A 20,215-nucleotide genomic window follows, 5' to 3' on the forward strand; every position below is an offset into this window, starting at 1 on the left:
CCACTGCGGTACAAGTGCCCTTGCCGTTACTGTTTTCTGTGCTATGTGAACAAATGGCTGTTACACTTGCTGCCATGTAATCACTCATTTTTACAGCAACATAGGTCATAGATAAATGTTTTCTAAATATGCATTGTTGCAGAAATATTTATCACCTGCAATGGAACAACAATGCCTGTGACTAATTGCTTTCGGTGGTTCACTTTTAAGCAAAATAGTGTGTGTTACATGAACAATTGTGTTACAATGCTTTGTCAAAGCACTCAGTATTGAGGACAGCCAATATACTAGTGCTGCTGTAACCATCAGAGAGAATTCTTACGCAGTGATTCACTGCAGGTATTGAGTGTCGAAACTTCAGAGGAAACATACAAAAAATGCATTACCCTCGGCATTAGCATCAGCACCAACACGATTGAGGCAAGAATCATGCCTGTCTGCCTTACTTTAGGCATATCTGCTTCCTAACCTAGCTTTTGTGAATTCATGTTTCTGCAGAGCGGAATATTCACTATAACATGTCCTCGTTCAATGAATCAGTTGGACTCGGATACCTGAAAACCCACGCAATAGAGTTTGTCAAGTATCCTTTGTGGTGATTTGAATGAGGCAGTACATTCTGAACAAATGCTGCCAAACTACTGGAGTGTCTCAGCGATGAACACTGAATACTGAGCTGACTGTGCTGGTCCGTCTTGCAGTGACTGCAGCGATTGCCGAAGCTGATTTAATAGTATCTAAAGGATGAGAATCAACTTTATTGACATTGCAACATAAAATATGCTGCAGATGAAAGTGTTGGTTCAATGGAGCAAGGTATTAGCATTAGGAGAGGTCAGCTGTGGTGACGTTCTTACAATTCCCCGTACTGTGATTTTTTTTTCACTTGACAGGGTACAAACGAAGATGTTATAAATTGGTCATACTGTCTACCTGCTGGATAACATAAATGATTCATTAAGAGAGCCCCTGAATCAAGTTGCGTTCCCATCTTCTGGGACTCAGCACTTTTTATGGTATTGAAAAGTTGTGAATCTTAAAGAGTTTGAAATGTACAAGTAAAACATTAACCAGCCAGAGGTATTGTCACAGTCACCATTAGATGCCCATGTTAGGGTCAATTAACTCGACTGAATTTGCATTCAGTCTCTGGATCAGATTAACACCAAGAGCATGTGGTTTGATCATTACTCTGGCTCAGTAAAACTCAGGATCTGCCACCTTGTATGCCTCACTCTGTCACAGCACCCTATGACCTGAATGTCTTTGTTTGCTATGATCGGCCTGTTGTCACCATAGTCCCATCAGAGAGAGAAGTGACTGGTGGTGATTTAACCTGAGGCCACCAGACCTCAGGTGAGGGGAGAAGTTGAGAAGGAGAGTCCTTCATGGGAACCTCAAACCGGTCTTGGGAATTGAACCCACACTGTTGGTATGACACTGCTCTGCAAACCAACAATCCAACCAACTGAGCTAAACTGATTGATCTGCCTATACTGCTCACAAAACAAAGCTTTTTACTGTATGTAGTTACATGTGACTACAACAAATCAAATCAAATTAAATCGTGTCCCTCCCATCATTAAAATTCATGGCCCTTTGCCATAGTTTGATAAACAATCAGCAAGTCTGTCTTCAGCTCTGTATCTAAAGAAAATCCTGTATATCTGAGCACTCTGGCTCAAAGAGGCCAGGGTTTCAGATCATAGGTCACTGATGGGTCTGGCTTCACCTCAACCATGCTGGGACTAGTGTCCTGGCAAATAGAATGAGTGTGTAGAGAGGACTTTAAATTAAATGGGGCAGGATGGTTGGAGAGTTCAGAATGGGAGAACATAGGGTTACAAAGCAAAAGGACATGACAAGCATTGCAGGGTGACGTTACCCAAAGTGGGAAAGGAAGGAGCAGTGTGCAAACTTTTTTTTAAAGTATAGGTTGGAAAAAATGGTAAGATGGCAAAGTTAATGGCTCTTAAATGCATGTCAAATTTAGAACAAAATAATGGGAGTAAAAGCAGTTTGGAGAGGGTGTTGGGGCATCTTTATTAACATGAGATTGAATAAATAAGCAAGAAATAGCAAGTTTTGAGAAGATTTGTAGCTCAGGTTGAGGTTCTGGATGTAGGTTTGCTCGCTGAGCTGGAAGGTTCTTTCCCGTATGTTTCATCACTGTACATCTTCAGTGGGCCTCTGGGCGAAGCACTGCTGATAATTCCTGCTTTCTATTTATACGTTTTGGTTTCTTTGGGTTGTGTAATTTCCTGTGGTGATGCCAATTCCTATGGTGATGTCATTTCTTGTTCTTTTTCTCAGGGGGTGGTAGATGGGGTCTGACTCGATGTGTTTCTTGATAGAGCTCTGATTGGAATGCCATGCTTCTCGGAATTCTCGTGCATGTCTCTGTTTGGCTTGTCTCAGGATGGATGTGTTGTCCCGGACACGCACGAGAATTCCTAGAAGTATGGCATTCCAATCGGAACTCTATCAACCCAGACCCCATCTACCAGCCCCTGAGAAAAAGAACAGGAAATGACATCACCATAGGAATTGGCGTCACCACAGCAAATGACATCACCAACCCGAAGAAACCCAAATATATAAATAGAAAGCAGGAATTATGAGCAGTGCTTCGCCTGGAGGCCCACTGAAAATGTTACCTAGTTTAGTGATGAAACGTCTGGAAATGAACCTTCCAGCTCAGCGAGTAAAACCTACATCCACTGCAAGAAATTATTTTGAATCAGAAGATGTAGATTACATATGGCTAAAGATAATAAATATTAAGGGAAAGAAGACACTAGTGATAGCAGTCTATTGGCCCTCTTACAGTCACTATACTGTAGGACAGCAAATAAGTCAGAAGGCATTAATGCCATGTCAGGAAAGCATTGTATTAATCATGCGTGACTTCAATCTTCATGCAGATTGGGGATATCATATTGGGAGAGATAGCCACAAGGAAGGATTCCTAAAGTGTATTTGACAATTTCCAAAACTAGTATGTTGTGGATTGGAAAAGAACACAGACTGTTTTGGATCTGGAAAAAGTACTGAGGCAGGTTTACTAAATGCTTATATTTAGTACACAGCACCAGCGAGACCACACTTATTATATTGTGAAAAGTTTTGGTCCCCTTATCTAAGGAAAGATATGCTGGCATTGGATGCAGTCCACAAAAGATTCACTGGCGTAATCCAAAGTGTGGATTTGCTTCTCTCGCCCATCTATTGGTTTAACTCACCTGTTGCCCTCAGTCCCCAATCTTGAGAATTTTACAGCCTCATCATCACACAATCAAACTTAGACTTTCTCACCTTTGATTAAGATTTTTCAGACTATAACCAAACACTTTTAAATATGAAGTTTCAAACTAAAATCCATAAACTGAGGTAATCTATTTCATAACTTTTCTGAACTAACTCCGTTTGCTAGGAGAATTTTTTTTCATACATCTAACTTCAACCAGGAGTTCTGTGAACTGGCAAACTAAAGTTTTCCCAGGCATGGGTTCATCTCCATAAAGCAAAAGAAATTTTTAATCTTCTAAATAAAAAGCAGACTGATGTTCCGCAGTGTTTACTTTGTCCGCTCATAAGACTCTCCCAATGCAAATGCATTCCCATTATCTCTCCAGGAAGTCCCTCTCTCAGGCTTCAGAAATAAATTCATGCCTCGTGAAATACTGTTAATTTTATACTTAGACGCCCTCGTACACACAGATCAAAACCCACTTGCCACTAGTTCAAAATCCAAACTCTAATAAATTATCTTAAAGTATATATGTGAGACCATCAGAACTCGCAAGTCCAAGCATCGACATACAGTCATATAGCACGGAAACACACCCTTCAGTCCAACCAGTCCATGCTGACCATAATCCCAAACTAAACTGGTTCCACCTGCCTGCTCCTGGCACATATCCCTCCAAACTTTTTCTATTCATGTTCTTATCCAAATGTCTTTTAAATGTTGTAATTGTACTAACATCCACCACTTCCTCAGGAAATTCATTCCGCATGCAAACCTGCCTCTGTGTAAAACATATGTCCCTCATGTATTTTTAAAATCTCTCTCCTCTCACCTTAAAAATGTGCCCCCTAGTCTTGAAATGCCCCATCCTAGGGAAAAGACAACTACCATTAACTCTATCTGTACCCTTCATTATTTTATATACTTCTATCAGGTTGCCTGTCAAGCTCCTACAGTCCAGTGAAAAAAGTCCCAGCCTGTCCAGCCTTTCTTTATAACTCAAACCTTCCATACCCGGCAACATCCTGGTAAATCTCTTCCCAATTCTCTCCAACTTAATAATATCCTTCCTATAACTGGGTGACCAGAACTGAACACAGTTTCCTCGAAGATGCCTCACCAAAGCCCTGCACAACCTCAACATAACTTCCCAGCGCCTATACTCATAAGGACTGGGCAGTGAAGACAAGCATGCTAAACACTTTATTAATCACCGTCTACATGTGACAGGGTGGTTTAAAAGGCATTGGGCACACTTGCCATCATTGCACATTCCTTTGAGTTTCCTGATGAAGGGCTTTTGCCCGTAATGTCGATTCTCCTGCTCCTCGGATGCTGCCTGACCGCCTGTGCTTTTCCAGCACCACTCTAATCTAGACTCTGATTTCCAGCATCTGCAGTACCCACTTTTGCCTATAGGAACTGGGAAGTCATGTTGCATGACTTTACACTGAATCTCCTTTGCTAATGCTACACTCCTAAGTGACATAATGGGCCCTGAAAAAAAATTTCTTCCGAGAACCAATAAACCCTCTCAAATCAAGAGGGTCAATTCTGCAACTTATCCTCATTATAACCTGTGGTGTCATTCTGTCAAATCTGTCCTCTATGCTGTCCTTTAAGGTCAATAAGATTTCCATGAGGTTCAGTCGACAAAAATGAATGAGTTATTACAGATGTGGTCTAACCAAAGGACTGTGCAACCAAAGAGCCAAACCACCACGTCTGAATTTGAATCCCTTTGCAAGAAAAGCAAGGATTTCCTGAGTTTTACATCAGAAGCTGTGTAACAGCCAAAAAGACCACTATTGTGCAATATGAATAGCCCTGCAGTTTAGAAGATAGTTTAAGAAATTCACCAAAGATCCTCAGACAGCAGCTCCCAAACCCACAACCACTCCCATCTGGAAGGACAAGGGCAGCAGATACATGGGAACGCCACCACCTTCAAGTTCTCTTCCATACCACCCACCATCCTGACTTGGAAATATATCCCCGTTCCTTCACTGTCTCCGGGTCAAAATTCTGGAATTTCCTCCCTTATGGCATTGTGGTTCAGCCCAGAACAGGTGGACTGCAGCAGCTTAAGAATGCAGCTCACCACCATCCTCTCAAGGGGCAACTGGGGACAGGCAATAATGACCCGGCCTTAACAGCCCTCCACGGTTAAAAAAAACTCCACAGATTAACTGAGAGAAGTTAAACAGAGGTTCCTATCTACCCTCATAGGCGGATATAAAAGACCCGAAGGTACTAGTTTGAGGAAGGAGGAGTTAACCTTGGTGTTCTGGCCAATAACAATCCCTCAATCGACAGGACGAAACAAATTATCTGGTCATAATTTCATTGCCAAGTTCATAGACTCTTGCCATGCTCAAATTGACTGCCATATTTCTACCTTAGTGCAATGACTGCAAAATGAAAAAAATATTTAATTGGTTGTAAATTGCTTCAGATGGTCCTGAAAGTTTTCAAAAGAAATTATGGCCGGGCCAGCATTTATTTCCCACCCCTGAGTACCTTGAACTAGTCCACGTAGTGAAGGTAGACCCATAGCGCTGTTAGAGAGTGAGTTCCAGGATTTTGATCCAGCGTCATTGAAGGAACAGAAATATAGGTCCAGGTGAGGGCAGTGTGTAGCTCAGAGGAGAAATTGCAGTTGGTGGTGTCCCCAAGCATTACTTTCCTTGTCCTTCCGGGTATAGAGGTAGTCGGTTTGGAAGATGCTAATCGAAGGAGCCTACAGTGTTTTCCTGTAGGTAAGTACACATTGCTGAGTCTGAACATCACTGGAGGAGGAAGTGGATGTTTGTGGATATGGTGTCAATCTAGTGGCCTGTTTTGTCCTGGATGGTGTTGAGCTTCTTTTGAAGCTTCCCTCCTCCAGGCAAGTGGGGAGTATTCCATCACACTCCTGACTTGTACCTTGCAGACTTTTGTCAATAATATATAGATGTTGTTTACATCTCATATTCACATTAAGCATGAGTTTGTATTGTTTATAATGAGTGATTTTTTTAAAACTGTAGCCTATTGGACTGATGCTGTAATTTCCAATCACCGTAGAAGATGAGCTGTAGCAAGAGGAAAGAGAATGTAAATGTGCTGGTAGCAATAAAAGCCCTAAACACAGAAAAATAATCACAGTCAATTTACATTCATGAGCTTATCCTTTTTCTCCTCTTTCAGATTTAGTTTCTGGTTGATAAGACAAAATTGATACCTAACGTATAAAACATAGCAATGCAGAACTAAAATTTAATTTGCAGATATGTAATTATGTATGTATAAATGACATTCTCATTTTGTTTAATTGATAATTTGTGGAATAATGGAAGGGTATTAAATTAAAACTTAGATTCTCTTCACTGTTTATATAAATCTGTGATTAAGGGCCTTTTGTTTTCTGTAAACAGTGAACAGTCCAAAGTAGCTAATGCTTCAATGTGCACTTACCCATGGACATTACACTTTAAGGAGACTTTAAGGAGAGACTGGATAGGCTGGGCCTTTCCTTCCCGGAGCACAGGAAACTGAGGGGTGACCTTATAGAGGTTTATAAAATCGTGAGAGGCATAGATAGGTTTATAGCCAACAGCTTTCCTCCATGGTATGGGGAGTCTAAATCTAGAGGGCATAGGTTTAAGTTGAAATGGGAAGATACAGAAACATCTAGAGAGGCATTTTTTTCACTTAGTGGGTGGTAAGTTTCTGGAATGGGCTGCCAAAGTTAGTGGGTGGGGGCGAGTACAATTTTGTCATTTAAGAAACATTTGGACAGGTATATGGATAGGATAGGGATGGAGGGATATGGACCAACCACAGGTAAATAGGACTAGATTAATTGTGAAAACTGGGCGGTATGGAAAAGTTGGGCCGAAGGGCCTGCTTCCATGCTGTAGACCTCTATGACTTTACACGGAGGTTTGTTCAGGAAACAACTGTGTATCACATTAATCAATCCAATTGAAGATTCAATAATGCACTGCTCGCTGTCCAATTAGTTAGAGTTGTAAATGTAAGTGCCATAAACAAAATCAAGGAGGGAAAAGAAAGTTTGGATTGAGATTGAATGAACGATAAAAAAGTAAGCAAAGAAATCTCCAACAACAATTAAAGTCTGAAGGAATGAGACTCCACACGTGTTCAAAATCATTTCCTGTGCCAGAGAGGTCCTGGGAATAAATTAAAAATTAACACCACACCATTAAAAGGGCATTTACGTTGCACGGACAACTTAGTTTTTTTGTCTTTGTTTAGCAAGAGTCCAAGAATTTCATCAGATTCAATACATTCTAGTCAGGAGCTGGTCATCAAGATGCTGCTTTCTTGTTGCTTTATGAGGAGGTGCGAGTCACAGACATCAGACTATGTGTTACATCTCTGTGTCTATATCTGAAAGTTGCTAATATGTGGGCACAAGTAATTGTGTGTGCTGTAGTCTCATTGTTGCTTCAGCAGCAAAATCCAGCCCCGCATCTTTCAAGACAGATGTAATACAATTGTTTTACATTGTCTCATTCAGCTTTGAATTGTTTCTGCGTTACAGATATAATAGCATCATAGTTAAGTGGGTGAGGCATGGTTAAAAACCCCACGTGGTGTTACGGAGATGGCAGTGGGAGATAGGTCTGAGTAGGATACTCTTTGGAGGTTTGGTGCAGACTTAATGGGTCAAATGACCGCTTTCTGCACTGCAGGGATCCTGTGAGTCTATAATCAGCTGCATTTTGGAATAGCCTCTTTAGCTCCCTGACTTTCTCCTGCTCACTACAGTCCTGAACCCCCTGCTTCCGTCCCTAGCCTACTGCTTCTGTCACTTGCTTTACTTATTCTCTCTTGCTGCCACCTTCCTGTATAGTGAATGTTTATAAGACCATAGGAAATAGGAACAGGACTACGCCATTCAGCCCCTCCAGCCTGCTCTGCCATTTAATAGGATCACATTCCTCACATCCACTTACCTGCACTTTCGTTCTAACCCTTGATTCCCCAACTGATCGAGAATCTATCTCAGCCACAAATATACACAAGGACTCTGCCCTCACAGCTCTCCGTAGCAAAGAGTTCCAAAAACTCAGAATCCTCTGAGAGAAGAAATTCTTTCTCATCACAGCCTGAAATTGGTACCGCTTTATTCTGAGACTAATTTGAAGTTCATAAGAAGAGTCCAACATGACAGAGTAAGGGAAGGAGTCATTGAGTGGAAGAGAGTCTGGAATGGGAGAGAGACAGCCAGTGAGACAGTATCTATAGAAAGAGTTAGCATATTCAAAATTTATTTTGTTTGAAAGTTTTTATTCATTTCTGAATATAGGAATTTGGGAATGCACTTCATCATACAGAGTATGATGTTTAAATTATTTTTCTCTCCAATGGGAAGTGTAATCCAGAACCTGACTTTAGCTTTCACCCAGGTTGCAATGGGAAAATCTAATTTGTTTAAAGTTCTTTTGCTTAAAGTTGCATTTTTCAGGTTTGTTACTATTGAGTGAAGAATTATATGACATACACTTGACATATTTGCCAAAACCATCACTTTCTGAGTATAACTGTTAGAAGCTTTGAACCAAAATCAAAAGATAATTCATACACAATGTTAGACTCATTATCTTCACCTTGATCCTCTGAACATGACATTTAAGTAATGATTGAATCATCACTCTCCTTTCTTCTGCAGAATGGGATTTGCAAAGTAAGGGAAATAAAGAATAATGACAATGTTGAATTGTAAATTTGTATGTACATGCTGCTGCAGCTGCTTTTGGTTCATTTTCCTTAATGAGCTTCATAGTTATAACAAACGACAAATGAGTCGTATCTACCCCAAGGGAGGCCGAGTGGATTCCAGCAATTACATGCCTCAAATCTTCTGGAACGCTGGCTGCCAGATGGTCTCACTGAACTTCCAGACCCCAGGTAGGGACTGCTTGGACTTGCTGTGCAGAAATCAAGAAGGGGCTGTCAAACAGATGCCCTTGGATGAGGCTCAATCATTTGCCAGTGGCATTTCCATCAGCAGACATATGGCCCAGCACAGAATTGCCTGTGTAACCGAGAAGCCATGAAAAATGCTCAGTGAAGCCTCTGTTATGCACATTGGAAGTCACAGGACTAATTCCACTGTATTGTCCACTACCAACAGAATTTTGATTAAAAGCTATGTGTGGGCAAGCTTCATTTATAATTCCCGTTTTGCCTGACAATAGGGCACAATTATAAAAATGAAAGAGGGTCAGTTGCATCACTCTGGTGCACCGCTATCATTGCACATTTGACATTTCAGTGACTTCTGGCTTGGAATCTTTCACCCAAGCCAGGGCAAATCCCAATATATCCAAGTACCTATGGGAGAACTGAACCTAATTTAAAGTATAGCAAGTTATATTTTAGCAATAAACCTCATATCTGAATGACTTTTGCTTTAGAATGGTTTGCCCCTATGTTATGTTATGGATAAATCACAAATTCCAATAATGAATGATTTTATTGTCACATATATCTAGAAAGATTTAGCGAAAAGTGTTTTCTCGCCACAAACCGATGCCATTTTGAGTTACAAAATGAATAAGAAGAAATTACTGAATAGTTCATCTTCTGTTCAAATTGGGGTCTTAAGCATACCTCCAGGACTTCTGCAAGGTGTTCTGGGCCTCAAGGAGTCCCTGCTCCGGGTACAGCACCAACATTGCTGATGCCCAGGAGACCCTATCTCTGCTGCTGCCTGACCAACAGTGCCAAGAATCCGTGCTCCCCACCAATGTAACTGGCAAAATATGGACTGATTCTAACAAAGCGTGAGTGTAAAGGACATCACAGGAAGGGTACTTCCGCATTTTCTGTGATGCTCTCTCAGTGGTCATGGATTGTCAATTGCTTTTTATACTAAGTGGAATTGGAGTCCACCATGAAGTCATGACCACGTGGGAGGTTGGGGGGTGGGAGTGGTATTCCTCCATGCCCTACATTGCAGACACCTGGACCTCAGTTATCCAGTTCTGGTGGAGGTCAGTACAGAATGACTCCAAATGAATGCATGACGGACCAAGTTGTTGAGGAAGTGAATTTATCTTGGGCAGAAGCGATCTGTTTTGACCTTTTTTTCATTCCATTCTAGCTTAGAACATAGAACATTGCAGCACTGTACAGGCCCTTCGGCCCTCGATATTGCGCCGCCCTGTGAAACCAATCTGAAGTCCATCTAACCTACACTATTCCATTCTCGTCCATATGCCTATCCAATGACCATTTAAATGCCTATAAAGTTGACGAGTCTATAACTGTTGCAGGCAGTGCATTCCACGCCCCTACTACTCTCTGAGTAAAGAAACTCCTTCTAACGTCTGTCCTATATCTATCACCCCTCAATTTGAAGCTATGCCCCCTTGTGTTAGCCATCACTATCCAAGGAAAAAGGCTTTCACTGTACATCGAGTTTGATGTGGTTGAAAACAACCACCTAACTATTCAGATTCAATTCTCCCACGCTTGGCACCTAGCCTTGTATGCCTTGGCATTCCATAAAAATATTTCTTCAATGTTACGAGGATTTCAGGCTCTACCACTCTTACAGGCAGTGAGTCCGAGATTCCAATCTCCCTCTGGCTGAAAATTCTTTTCCTCACATCCCCTCTAAACCTCCTGGCTCTCACAGCACCAAGAACCTGGGTTCGATTACAGCCTCAGGTGACTGTCTGTGTGGAGTTTGCACACTCTCCCTGTGTCTGTGTGACTTTCCTCCACGTGCTCCAGTTTCCTCCCACACTCCAAAGATGTGCACGTCAGGTGAATTGCCTGTGCTAAATTGCCCATAGTGTCCACGGATGTAGAGATTGGATGCATTAGTCAGGGATAAATGTAGAGTAATGGGGAATGGGCTTGGGTGAGATACTCTTCGGAGGAACAGTGTGGACTTGTTGTGCTGAAGGGCCTGTTTCCACACTGTAGGGATTCTTAAATCTGTGCTCTCTCATCAATGATCCCTCCACCAAGGGGAAACGTTGCTGCCCTGCCTATACCCCTCATAACTTTCCCTCAGAGCATCTTATGAGGAAAATCTTGAGCTTTTTAGTTGAAGTTGGCTTTGAACCAACTTCAGCTTTGGGGCAGCACGGTGGCTCAGTGGTGAGCACTGCTGCCTCACAGCACCAGGGTCCCAGGTTCAATTCCAGCCTTGGGCGACTATCCGTATGGAGTTTGCACATTCCCCCCGCATCTGTGTGGGTTTCCTCCGGGTGCTCCGGTTTCCTCCCGCATTCCAAAGATGTACAGGGCAGATAAATTGGCCATGCTTAAAAAAAAAATTGCCCATAGTATAGTATTACTACCATAGTATTAGGTGCATTTGTCAGAGGGGGATGGGTCTGGGTTGGTTGCTCTTTGGAGGGTCGGTATGGACTTGTTGGGCTGAAGGGCCTGTTTCCACACTGTAGGGAATCTAATCTAATCAAACCATTGTCCCGGGTTTTAAAAGTGCCCTATATCACACATCATTGTATATTTCCCCGTCATTTTAATGGAAACAGTTGATCCCTTTAAATAAACTGATTAAGACCACCATTAAATTAGAAGCATGCAAACATTTTAAAAATGTTTGCTCATGACAGTGTTAATATTGAGTTAAGAATTAAAATATCAATGTAACAGTTTTTTTTAAAAATCCCACTAATTCTTGTTGAGCATCTACATTTTGATACCTGTCCTGTCTGACCTAATTCTGTAATGTTTTATGTCGCATAACAGATTTGGCCATGCAGTTAAACCAGGGAAAGTTTGAGTACAATGGATCATGTGGGTAAGTAAATATCTCTCCTGTTAAAAGGCTAATGCAGTGTTTCAGCTGAACTTAAATATATATAAGTACTGGCACTGAAAATTATTTTGCACACTATCTATACTTGCATTTAAACAATTCATTAAGGGTAATTAAGTGACTAAAACTTTATTCAAGTACATAAATTCTTAAAATATTCTTTAGATTTCTAAATTCAGTCACTTAGGTGCTGATGTTGGCCATTTAAGTGAAAAGAAATTTTGTCCTTTTATTTTATTCACTCATGGGATGTGCGTGTTGTTGGCTGCGGCACCATTTACTGCCCATGCTTGGTTCCCATTGAGACGATGCTAGTGAAACTGCCTTCTTGACCAAGTCCATGTGCTGTAGGTTGACCCACAATGACCCTAGGGAGAGAATTCCAGGATTTTGACCCAGTAAAAGTAAAGGAACAGTGATATATTTCCAAGTCAGGATGGTGCCTGGCTTGGAGGGGAACTTGCAGGTGGTGGTGTTATCGTGTATTTGCTGCCTTTGTCCTTCCAAGTGGAAGTGGTCATGGGTTTGGAAGGTGCTGTCTAAGCATCTTTGGTGAATTTCTGCAGTGCATCTTGTAGATAGTACACACTGCTGCTACTGAGCATTGGTAGTGGAGTGAATGGATGCCTATGGATATGGTGCTAATCAAGCGGGCTGCTTAGTCCTGGATGGTGTCGAGCTTCTTGAGTGTTGTTGGGGCTGCACCCATCCAAGGCAAGTCACATTCCTGACTTAGGCCTTGAAGATGGTGGACAGTCTCTGGGAGTGAGGAGGTAGTTACTTGCTGCAGTGTTCCTAGCCTCTGACCTGGTCTTATGGCCACTCTGTTTATGTGGTGAGTCCAGTTAAGTTTCTGGTTAATGATAACCCCCAGGATGTTGATTATGGGGAGATTCAGTGATGATAACACCATTGAATGTCTGGTGAGGGGTGGTTGGGGGGGGGGGAGGGGGGGGAGTTGTGGGGTTCATTTGTCTCATATTGGAGATGGTCATTGTTGGCATTTGTGTGGCATGAATATTACTTGGTACTTGTCAGTCCAAATCTGGATATTGTCCAGATATTTTTGCATTTGAACATGAACTGCTTCAGTATCTGAGGAGCTTCAAAAGTGCTGAACATCGTGCAATCATTGGCAAACATCCCCACTTCAGACCTTATAATGGAGGGATTGATGAAGTAGTTGAAGATAGTTGGGATTAGGACACTACCCCTGAGAGGCTCCTGCTGAGATGTCCTGGAGCCGAAATGACTCTCCTCCAACAACCATAACCAACTTCCTTTATGTCTGGAATGACTCCAACCAGTGGAGAGTTTGCCCTCAGTACTAAATTATTCCAATTTGTGTAAGGCTCCTTATTGCCACACTCAGTTAAATGCAGCCTTGATGTTAAGGGCTGTCGCTCTCACCTCACCTTTAGAACTGAGATGAGGAGAAATTTCTTCAGCTGGAGAGTGATTAATCTCATTGTTGTAGAGGCCAAGTCATTGTGTATATTTAAGACAGAGATAAAGTTATAGAGTCATAGAGATGTACAGCACGGAAACAGACCCTTCGGTCCAACTTGTCCATGCCAACCAGAGATCCCGACTCAATCTAGTCCCACCTGCCAGCACCTGACCCATATCCCTCCAAACCCTTCCTATTCATATACCCAATCAGATGCCTTTTAAATGTTGCAATTGTACTAGCCTCCACCACTTCCTCTGGCAATCATTCCATTCACGTACCACCCTCTGTGTGAAAAGGTTGCCCCTTAAGACTATTTTATATCTTTGCCCTCTCACCCTAAACGTATGCCCTCTAGTTCTGGACTCCCTCACCCCAAGGAAGAGATTTTGTCTACTTATCCTATCCATGCCCCCTCATGATTTTATAAACCTCTATAAGTTCACCCCTCAGCCTCTGACACTCAGGTAAAACAGCCACAGCCTGTTCAACCTCTCCCCATAGCTCAAATCCTCCAATCCTGGCAACATCCTTATAAATCTTTACTGAACCCTTTCAAGTTTTACAACATCTTTCCGATAGGAAGGAGACCAGAATTGCACGCAGTATTCCAACAGTGGCCTAACCAATGTCCTGTACAGCCGCAACATGACCTCTCATATCCTGTACTCAATACTCTGACCAATAAAGGAAAGCATACCAAACGCCTTCTTCACTATCCTATCTACCTGCGACTCCACTTTCAAGGAGCTATGAACCTGCACTCCAAGGTCTCTTTGTTCAGCAACACTCCCTCGGACCTTACCATTAAGTGTATAAGTCCTGCTAAGATTTGCTTTCCCAAAATGCAGCAACTCGAGTTATTAAACTCCATCTGCCACTTCTCAACCCATTGGCCCATCTGATCAAGATCCGTTGTAATCTGAGGTAACCTTCTTTGCTGTCCACTACACCTCCAATTTTGGTGTCATCTGCAAACTTACTAACTATACCTCTTATGCTCACATCCAAATCATTTATATAAATGATGAAAAGTAGTGGACCCAGCACAGATAGATAGGTTCTTGATTAGAAAAGAAATCAAGGGTTATGATGAGAAGGCAGAAGAATGGAGTTGAGGAACATATCGGCCATTATCGAATGGTGGAGCAGACTTGATGGGCTGAATGACCTAATTCTGCTCCAACATCATAGGGTCTAAGCTACTAAGGATCACTGTGCGATCTCTCAGTTGGTGATCAAATGTACCAAGGCTGTTACCAATGCCAAAGTGCACTGCTTTGACTTGTTTCCCCGTAGTGAAGTCAGTGCTGCAGCCCCAATTGTAGGCTTGATAGACTGTGCACACATCATGTTCAGAGGGCTTTATCATAACACAGCTCAGTTCATCTGGTTCCACTCTATCAATGTGTAGGTCATCGGTGATCATCAGTACTACATCTTACAGATCTGTGTCAGGGAGACATTATGACGCCTATATCCTTGAGAATTCTTATGTTCCTGCTGACTTTGAGGATCCAGCTGCCACTAGTTACTGGGGGACAAGAACCACCATCTGTGACTGAGGCCAATACACCCATAATGGAGGCTGAGTATAGACACAAGGTAGACCATTTATTTAGCAGATGATAATCCTGCTGAAGGTGGAAGTGGATCAGTCTGGGTCAGGCCCAGTAGAACAGCCAGGACACTATCCCACATAATCCTGGCACAACGTCCTCTGTTGAAACAGAGCAGGCAAAGATGGGAGATGGCGGAGGCTGGTGAGCTAGGGGAGCAGGAGTAATCTTCCAAGGAGGAGGAAGGCATTGAGGGCAGACAAAACGTCACCTTCAGCGTGATAGAGTGCAGCAGCATGGAGCTCTGCAAGCCAGGTAGGAATTAACTGATTTCCAATCGCAGTCCATGAGAGTCACCCGTTGACTGTGAAATTGTTGGTGCACAACAAGCAAGGATTTTATTCCCAAGAGTCAATCATGGCTTATTTATGTTTATTGTCCCTTAGCTTTTGCTATTGCTGAATAAAAATGGCTGTGTTGAAGTATTTGAAGACCCTTCTGTATGTGATGGTCCCGTACTGAACAATGAAAAGATGTTGGGATACAGTGGGCAATGGGGGAAAAGCAGCAGTGGCTTAGGCTGGGTTGAACGATGGGGTTTGGGCAGGTCTGCTTTCTGGTTTGGTAGATGTTGGGATAAATGTATGAATTTACAGATGTATGTGCAATGAAATGTCAGCCATGCCCCCTTTGAAAAGTGTTAGTCTGTGATTGCTGTCCCACTTATATCAGACTGCCACTACTCGGTCGGCTGGTGTTTCACAGGTCGTGCCAGGGGTTCTGGGAGATCTGGCAGTGGGAAGTGCTTCTGCCTATGCTAAGTGTGTGTGTGTGTGTGTGTGTTGGGGGGGGAGGGGGGTATCGGGAGGCAGCATAAGAGTGTGGTGCATAGTTAATGGGGTAAGCTTGAAACAATAGCACAAGAAAATATACTCAGCCTCCTGTTTATCAAACCCTCCATGAAAGGTGGCAAAGGTCAGGGAAAAGCTAACAGAGACCTGAGATCAAAGGTATCATTGCCTTTTGTTCAAAGGGGTGGTCCTCATTGTAGAGAATACGAGGCTGAGATGTTGAATTGGTGCCAATGGCAGAACGAAGATGAGCACTGTTGGAAAGCGAATCGTGAAAAACAGGATACAGACAATTGGGGCATGGGAGAACAATATCAAAATGGCAAGCAAAGTTCACGGCCTGTTGTTATTGAACTAAGTGTTGAGTGCCGAGGCTGTGAAGTGCCCGAATGGAAAATGATGTGCCTTTCTGCAGCTTTCATTGAGCTTCACTGGAGCACTGCTACAGGCTGAGGACAGAAATGTGAGCCTGAGAGCAAGATGGTTTTTGTTTCTGAAGTGGCAAGTGACAGAAAGGTCAGAGTTCTGCTTCCAGATTGGCAAAGCAGTCACTCGGCCTGCATTTGGTCTCCCGTTGTGAGCAGGGATACAGTAGACCAGATTAAAAGAAGTACAGAGTGCATTTTTACTTCACCTGGAAGGAGAGTTTGGCTGAGGACAGAGGTTGGCTGAGGACAGAGGAGGTAAAAAAAGCAAGTGTTATCCCTTCAGCAATCACGTGGGAAGTTGCAGTTTTGAACGGGAGATGTGGGGTGGATGTGGTGTTAAAGGTGTTGGAGGAATGGACCAGTGCATCACGGAGGGAGTGGCCTCTTTCAGAATGCTCACAGGGGAGCAGAGGGCAAGACATGATCGGTGATGGCTTGACACTGGGGATGAGGAAAATGGCAGAGAATGGTCCTGCGAATGTTGGGTGGAAATTGAGGACAAGGAAAACCCCATCATTGTTCTGGGACAGAGCGGAAGGGTTGAGGATGAAATTGCAGGAAGTGGGTCCAACCCAAGAAATTAAGTCCGGTTGAATGAGGTACAACTGAACGTTTAATGACTCACTAATCATAGTTACTGATAACCCTTTGGGCCTGGAAGGCTAATTTATGGATTATCAAACATTCCAGAAGATTTTAGTATAAGTTTTTTTTCTTGAACAGGTTTATGCTATTTTAACTACTATCTTATGACCCAAACTTTATTTAATCCTCTGTAAAACCTATAGTTAGTGGATGATAATGCATTCTCAATGCAATTGACTGGAGATCCCCTCAACTTGGCCTCAGAATCAGACCAGTGTTGGGAATGGTGAAAGCTACATCAGGGAGATGACTCGATCTGTGTGGGTGGCTTTCTTCAAGGTCAGAGGTAATTGCTGCCTCTTTTGCTGCTGACTGCAAAATCCAAGCACTTATGACGAAATCGAGATGGACTGGCAGAAGTGCCCTCTCCCAGCTCCAGCAATGCTGGCTGTCCACCCACTATAAATGCAGACTTATTTGCTGCCTTCAAGGGAAGCTGGCGTAATGGGTGCATCTTGGTACAATAGAGAATGAAAGTGCTGCTGTTGAGTGAAAGCTAGCGAGCTATTAAGGGATAAAGCCAAAAGGACAACAAGGCTGGCAACATCTAAATTAAATTTCAACAGGGATGCACAAACTAATTGCCTGGAGGCAACGATCATTTAATGTCAGAGCAATTATTCACACATGTCACTGCCTGACAATTCTCACTCCTTCAAACTCAGCCAGGATCATTGCCAAGTTAGGCTTTTGGCTGCAGCTCTCGGGAATATTCAGTTTAATTGAAAACTGATGCTGGAGCTGTGCTCTGAAACCAGGAATGAGTTTGAGTTGTGGAAGCAGGGGACAATGTAACAACTGTGGGCTGTGAGAAGGATTGAGTACAACAGAGAGAAGTTAGGCGTTATCTCAACTCAAGCAATTTGAAGATTTGAGAGTGTGCAAAGGCAGCAATTATCCATGAAACTAATACGTAACATGTTCTGTCAGCTCATCTGATGATCTGTAAGGCAGATCAATGAGCCATGCAAAGTCTCATCTTAATAAGTATTCATTCAGTCCGCCACAAAGATTGAAAAAATGCTCATTTAAAAACATGCATATCTTGTCCAGAGTATGATTATAACATGCCTGATTTACATTATTGAACGAATGTATGTAAATTGTTGTAAATCTGACAACACTCAGCTCCACCTCACCATCAACTCTCTCAACTCCTCTGCTGTTGCGAGATTAACATACAGTTTATCCTATATCCAGTATTGGATGACAGAAATTTCCACCAATAAAATATCAGGAAGACCATAGCCATTGTTTTCAATCCCTACTGTAAATTCCGTTCCCTAGTTACCAACTCCATCCTCCTACCTGGCAACAGTCTGAGATGAAGCCAGTGTGTTCTCAAGCTCAGTGTCACATTTGATCCCGATATGAACATCAAACCTCATATTCACGCCTTACTTAAAGGCATGGATTTTCACCTCCTCGACATTGCCTGACATCACCGCTATTTCATTGTTCTCAATTTGACTATCAGGGTGCACTTCTGGCTCGTCCCACATTCTCTACCCTCATGAGCTTGAAAACAGCTAAAACTGACCGTGTCTTAATTTGCACCAAGTCCCATTTTCCTTCCGAACACCTCCTGCGCTTGCTGACTCACATTGGCTCCCGGTAAAACAACGTGTTGATTCCACATTCATATTTTCAATGCTTCTTGCCCTTCCCCATGTCTGTTATCTCCTGCACATCCCTCCTTCAAGATATTTGCACTCCTCAAATTTTGGCTTCTTGACCATTCCCAATTTTAATCGTTCCATTATTGGTGACCATGCCTTGAACTTTTCGGGACCTAAGTCCTGACACTCCATCCCCACACACTTCTGCCTCGCTACCTTGCTTTCCTTCCTCGCTACCTTGCTTTCCTTCTTTAAGACATTCCTTAAATCCCACCACTTTGCCAAGCTCTGATCATCTGATCCAATCTTTCCTTAAATAGTTCAAGGCCATGTTTTGTTTTATAATACTCTTGAGAAGCACCTTGTGGCATCATATTTAGGCTCCTGTGTGAATCAACTCCTACATTAACTTGTTCAAACGGATTGAGGATGCAACTGACACCCCTGAACCTAGGGTGATGTCACAAATTCATTGTTTTTTTTTGGATACTTCCAAACACTTTGGAAAGTTGGCTGTAGCTTGGTGATTCAGGCGGAGGGGACTTGCTCATGTCCATAAGACCATAAGACACAGGAGCAGAAATTAGGCCATTCAGCCCATCGAGTCTGCTCCACCATTCAGTCATGACTGATAAGTTTCTCAACCCCATTCTCCCACTTTCTGCCCGTAACCCTTAACAATCAAGAACCTATCTATCTCAGTCTTAAATGTACTCAATGACCTGGCTTCCACAGCCCTCTGTGCCAATGAATTCCATAGATTCACCACTCTCTTTGGCTGAAGACGTTCTTCCATATCTCTGTTCTAAAGGATCTTCCCTTTATTCAAAGGTAAGTAGACTTGGTGGACGCAAGTTCCTTTGCAATTCCTACCTTGTGCACATTCCTGTCATTAGACATCAAAGTCAAGCCAGGATCAAATTAGATTTCTAATCAGTACACATCTAAAGTTTGCTGACAACTTGCTCACATTTGTTGTTTTGGCTTTCAATATTTTTAAGGCCATAAGACTATAAAAGTTACACACAGCCAATTCCATCCCTTGAACCTGCTCCACCATTCAACAGGATCATGGCTAATCCAACATTCCTCATGTCCACTTTTTCGCAACCCTTGATTTCCTTAACTCATCAAACATCAGTCTTATACACAGGACTCTGCCCCCAAAGCTCTCTGCAGCAAGGAGTTCCAAAAATTCACAACCCTCTGAGAGAAGAAATTCCTCCTTGTCTCAGTCTTAAACTGGTGTCCTTTTATTCTGAGTCTATACCCCCGATCTCAGACTCTCCCATGAGAGAAAATATCCTCTCAGCATTTACCCAGTCAAGCCCCCTAAAAATCCTGTATGTTTCAATGAGAGCACCTCTCATACTTATAAAATCCAGTGGGCAGAGTCCCAACCTGTTTAACCTTTGCACATAAGACAATTCCTCCAGGGATATCAGGGATCATCCTAGTGAACCTTTTCTGAACTCTACCAGAGAGTCATAGAGCCGTTCAGCATGAAAACAGACCTTTTGGTACAATTAGTCCACACTGACCATGTTCCCAAACTAAATAAGTCCCATCTGCCTGCGTTTGGCCCATATCCTTCCAAACCT

General features: G+C 42.7%; 1 protein-coding gene across 13 annotated transcripts in view; it reads left to right on the forward strand.

The window, feature by feature from the left end:
• Positions 1–20,215, forward strand: part of plcb4a (phospholipase C, beta 4a) — a 546,496-nt gene that overhangs the window by 398,302 nt on the left and 127,979 nt on the right. For all 13 annotated transcript variants that reach the window (XM_043696592.2, XM_043696591.2, XM_043696594.2 and 10 more), the window contains 3 exons: positions 499–583; positions 9,045–9,169; positions 11,993–12,044. In XM_043696592.2, the coding sequence (XP_043552527.2) occupies positions 499–583; positions 9,045–9,169; positions 11,993–12,044 (262 nt within the window). The remainder of the gene's footprint in view (positions 1–498; positions 584–9,044; positions 9,170–11,992; positions 12,045–20,215) is intronic.

The sequence above is a fragment of the Chiloscyllium plagiosum genome, unplaced genomic scaffold (assembly GCF_037043375.1).
Source record: "Chiloscyllium plagiosum isolate Xiang-an unplaced genomic scaffold, Cpla_swu_hap1 HiC_scaffold_10, whole genome shotgun sequence".
NCBI lineage: Eukaryota > Metazoa > Chordata > Chondrichthyes > Orectolobiformes > Hemiscylliidae > Chiloscyllium > Chiloscyllium plagiosum.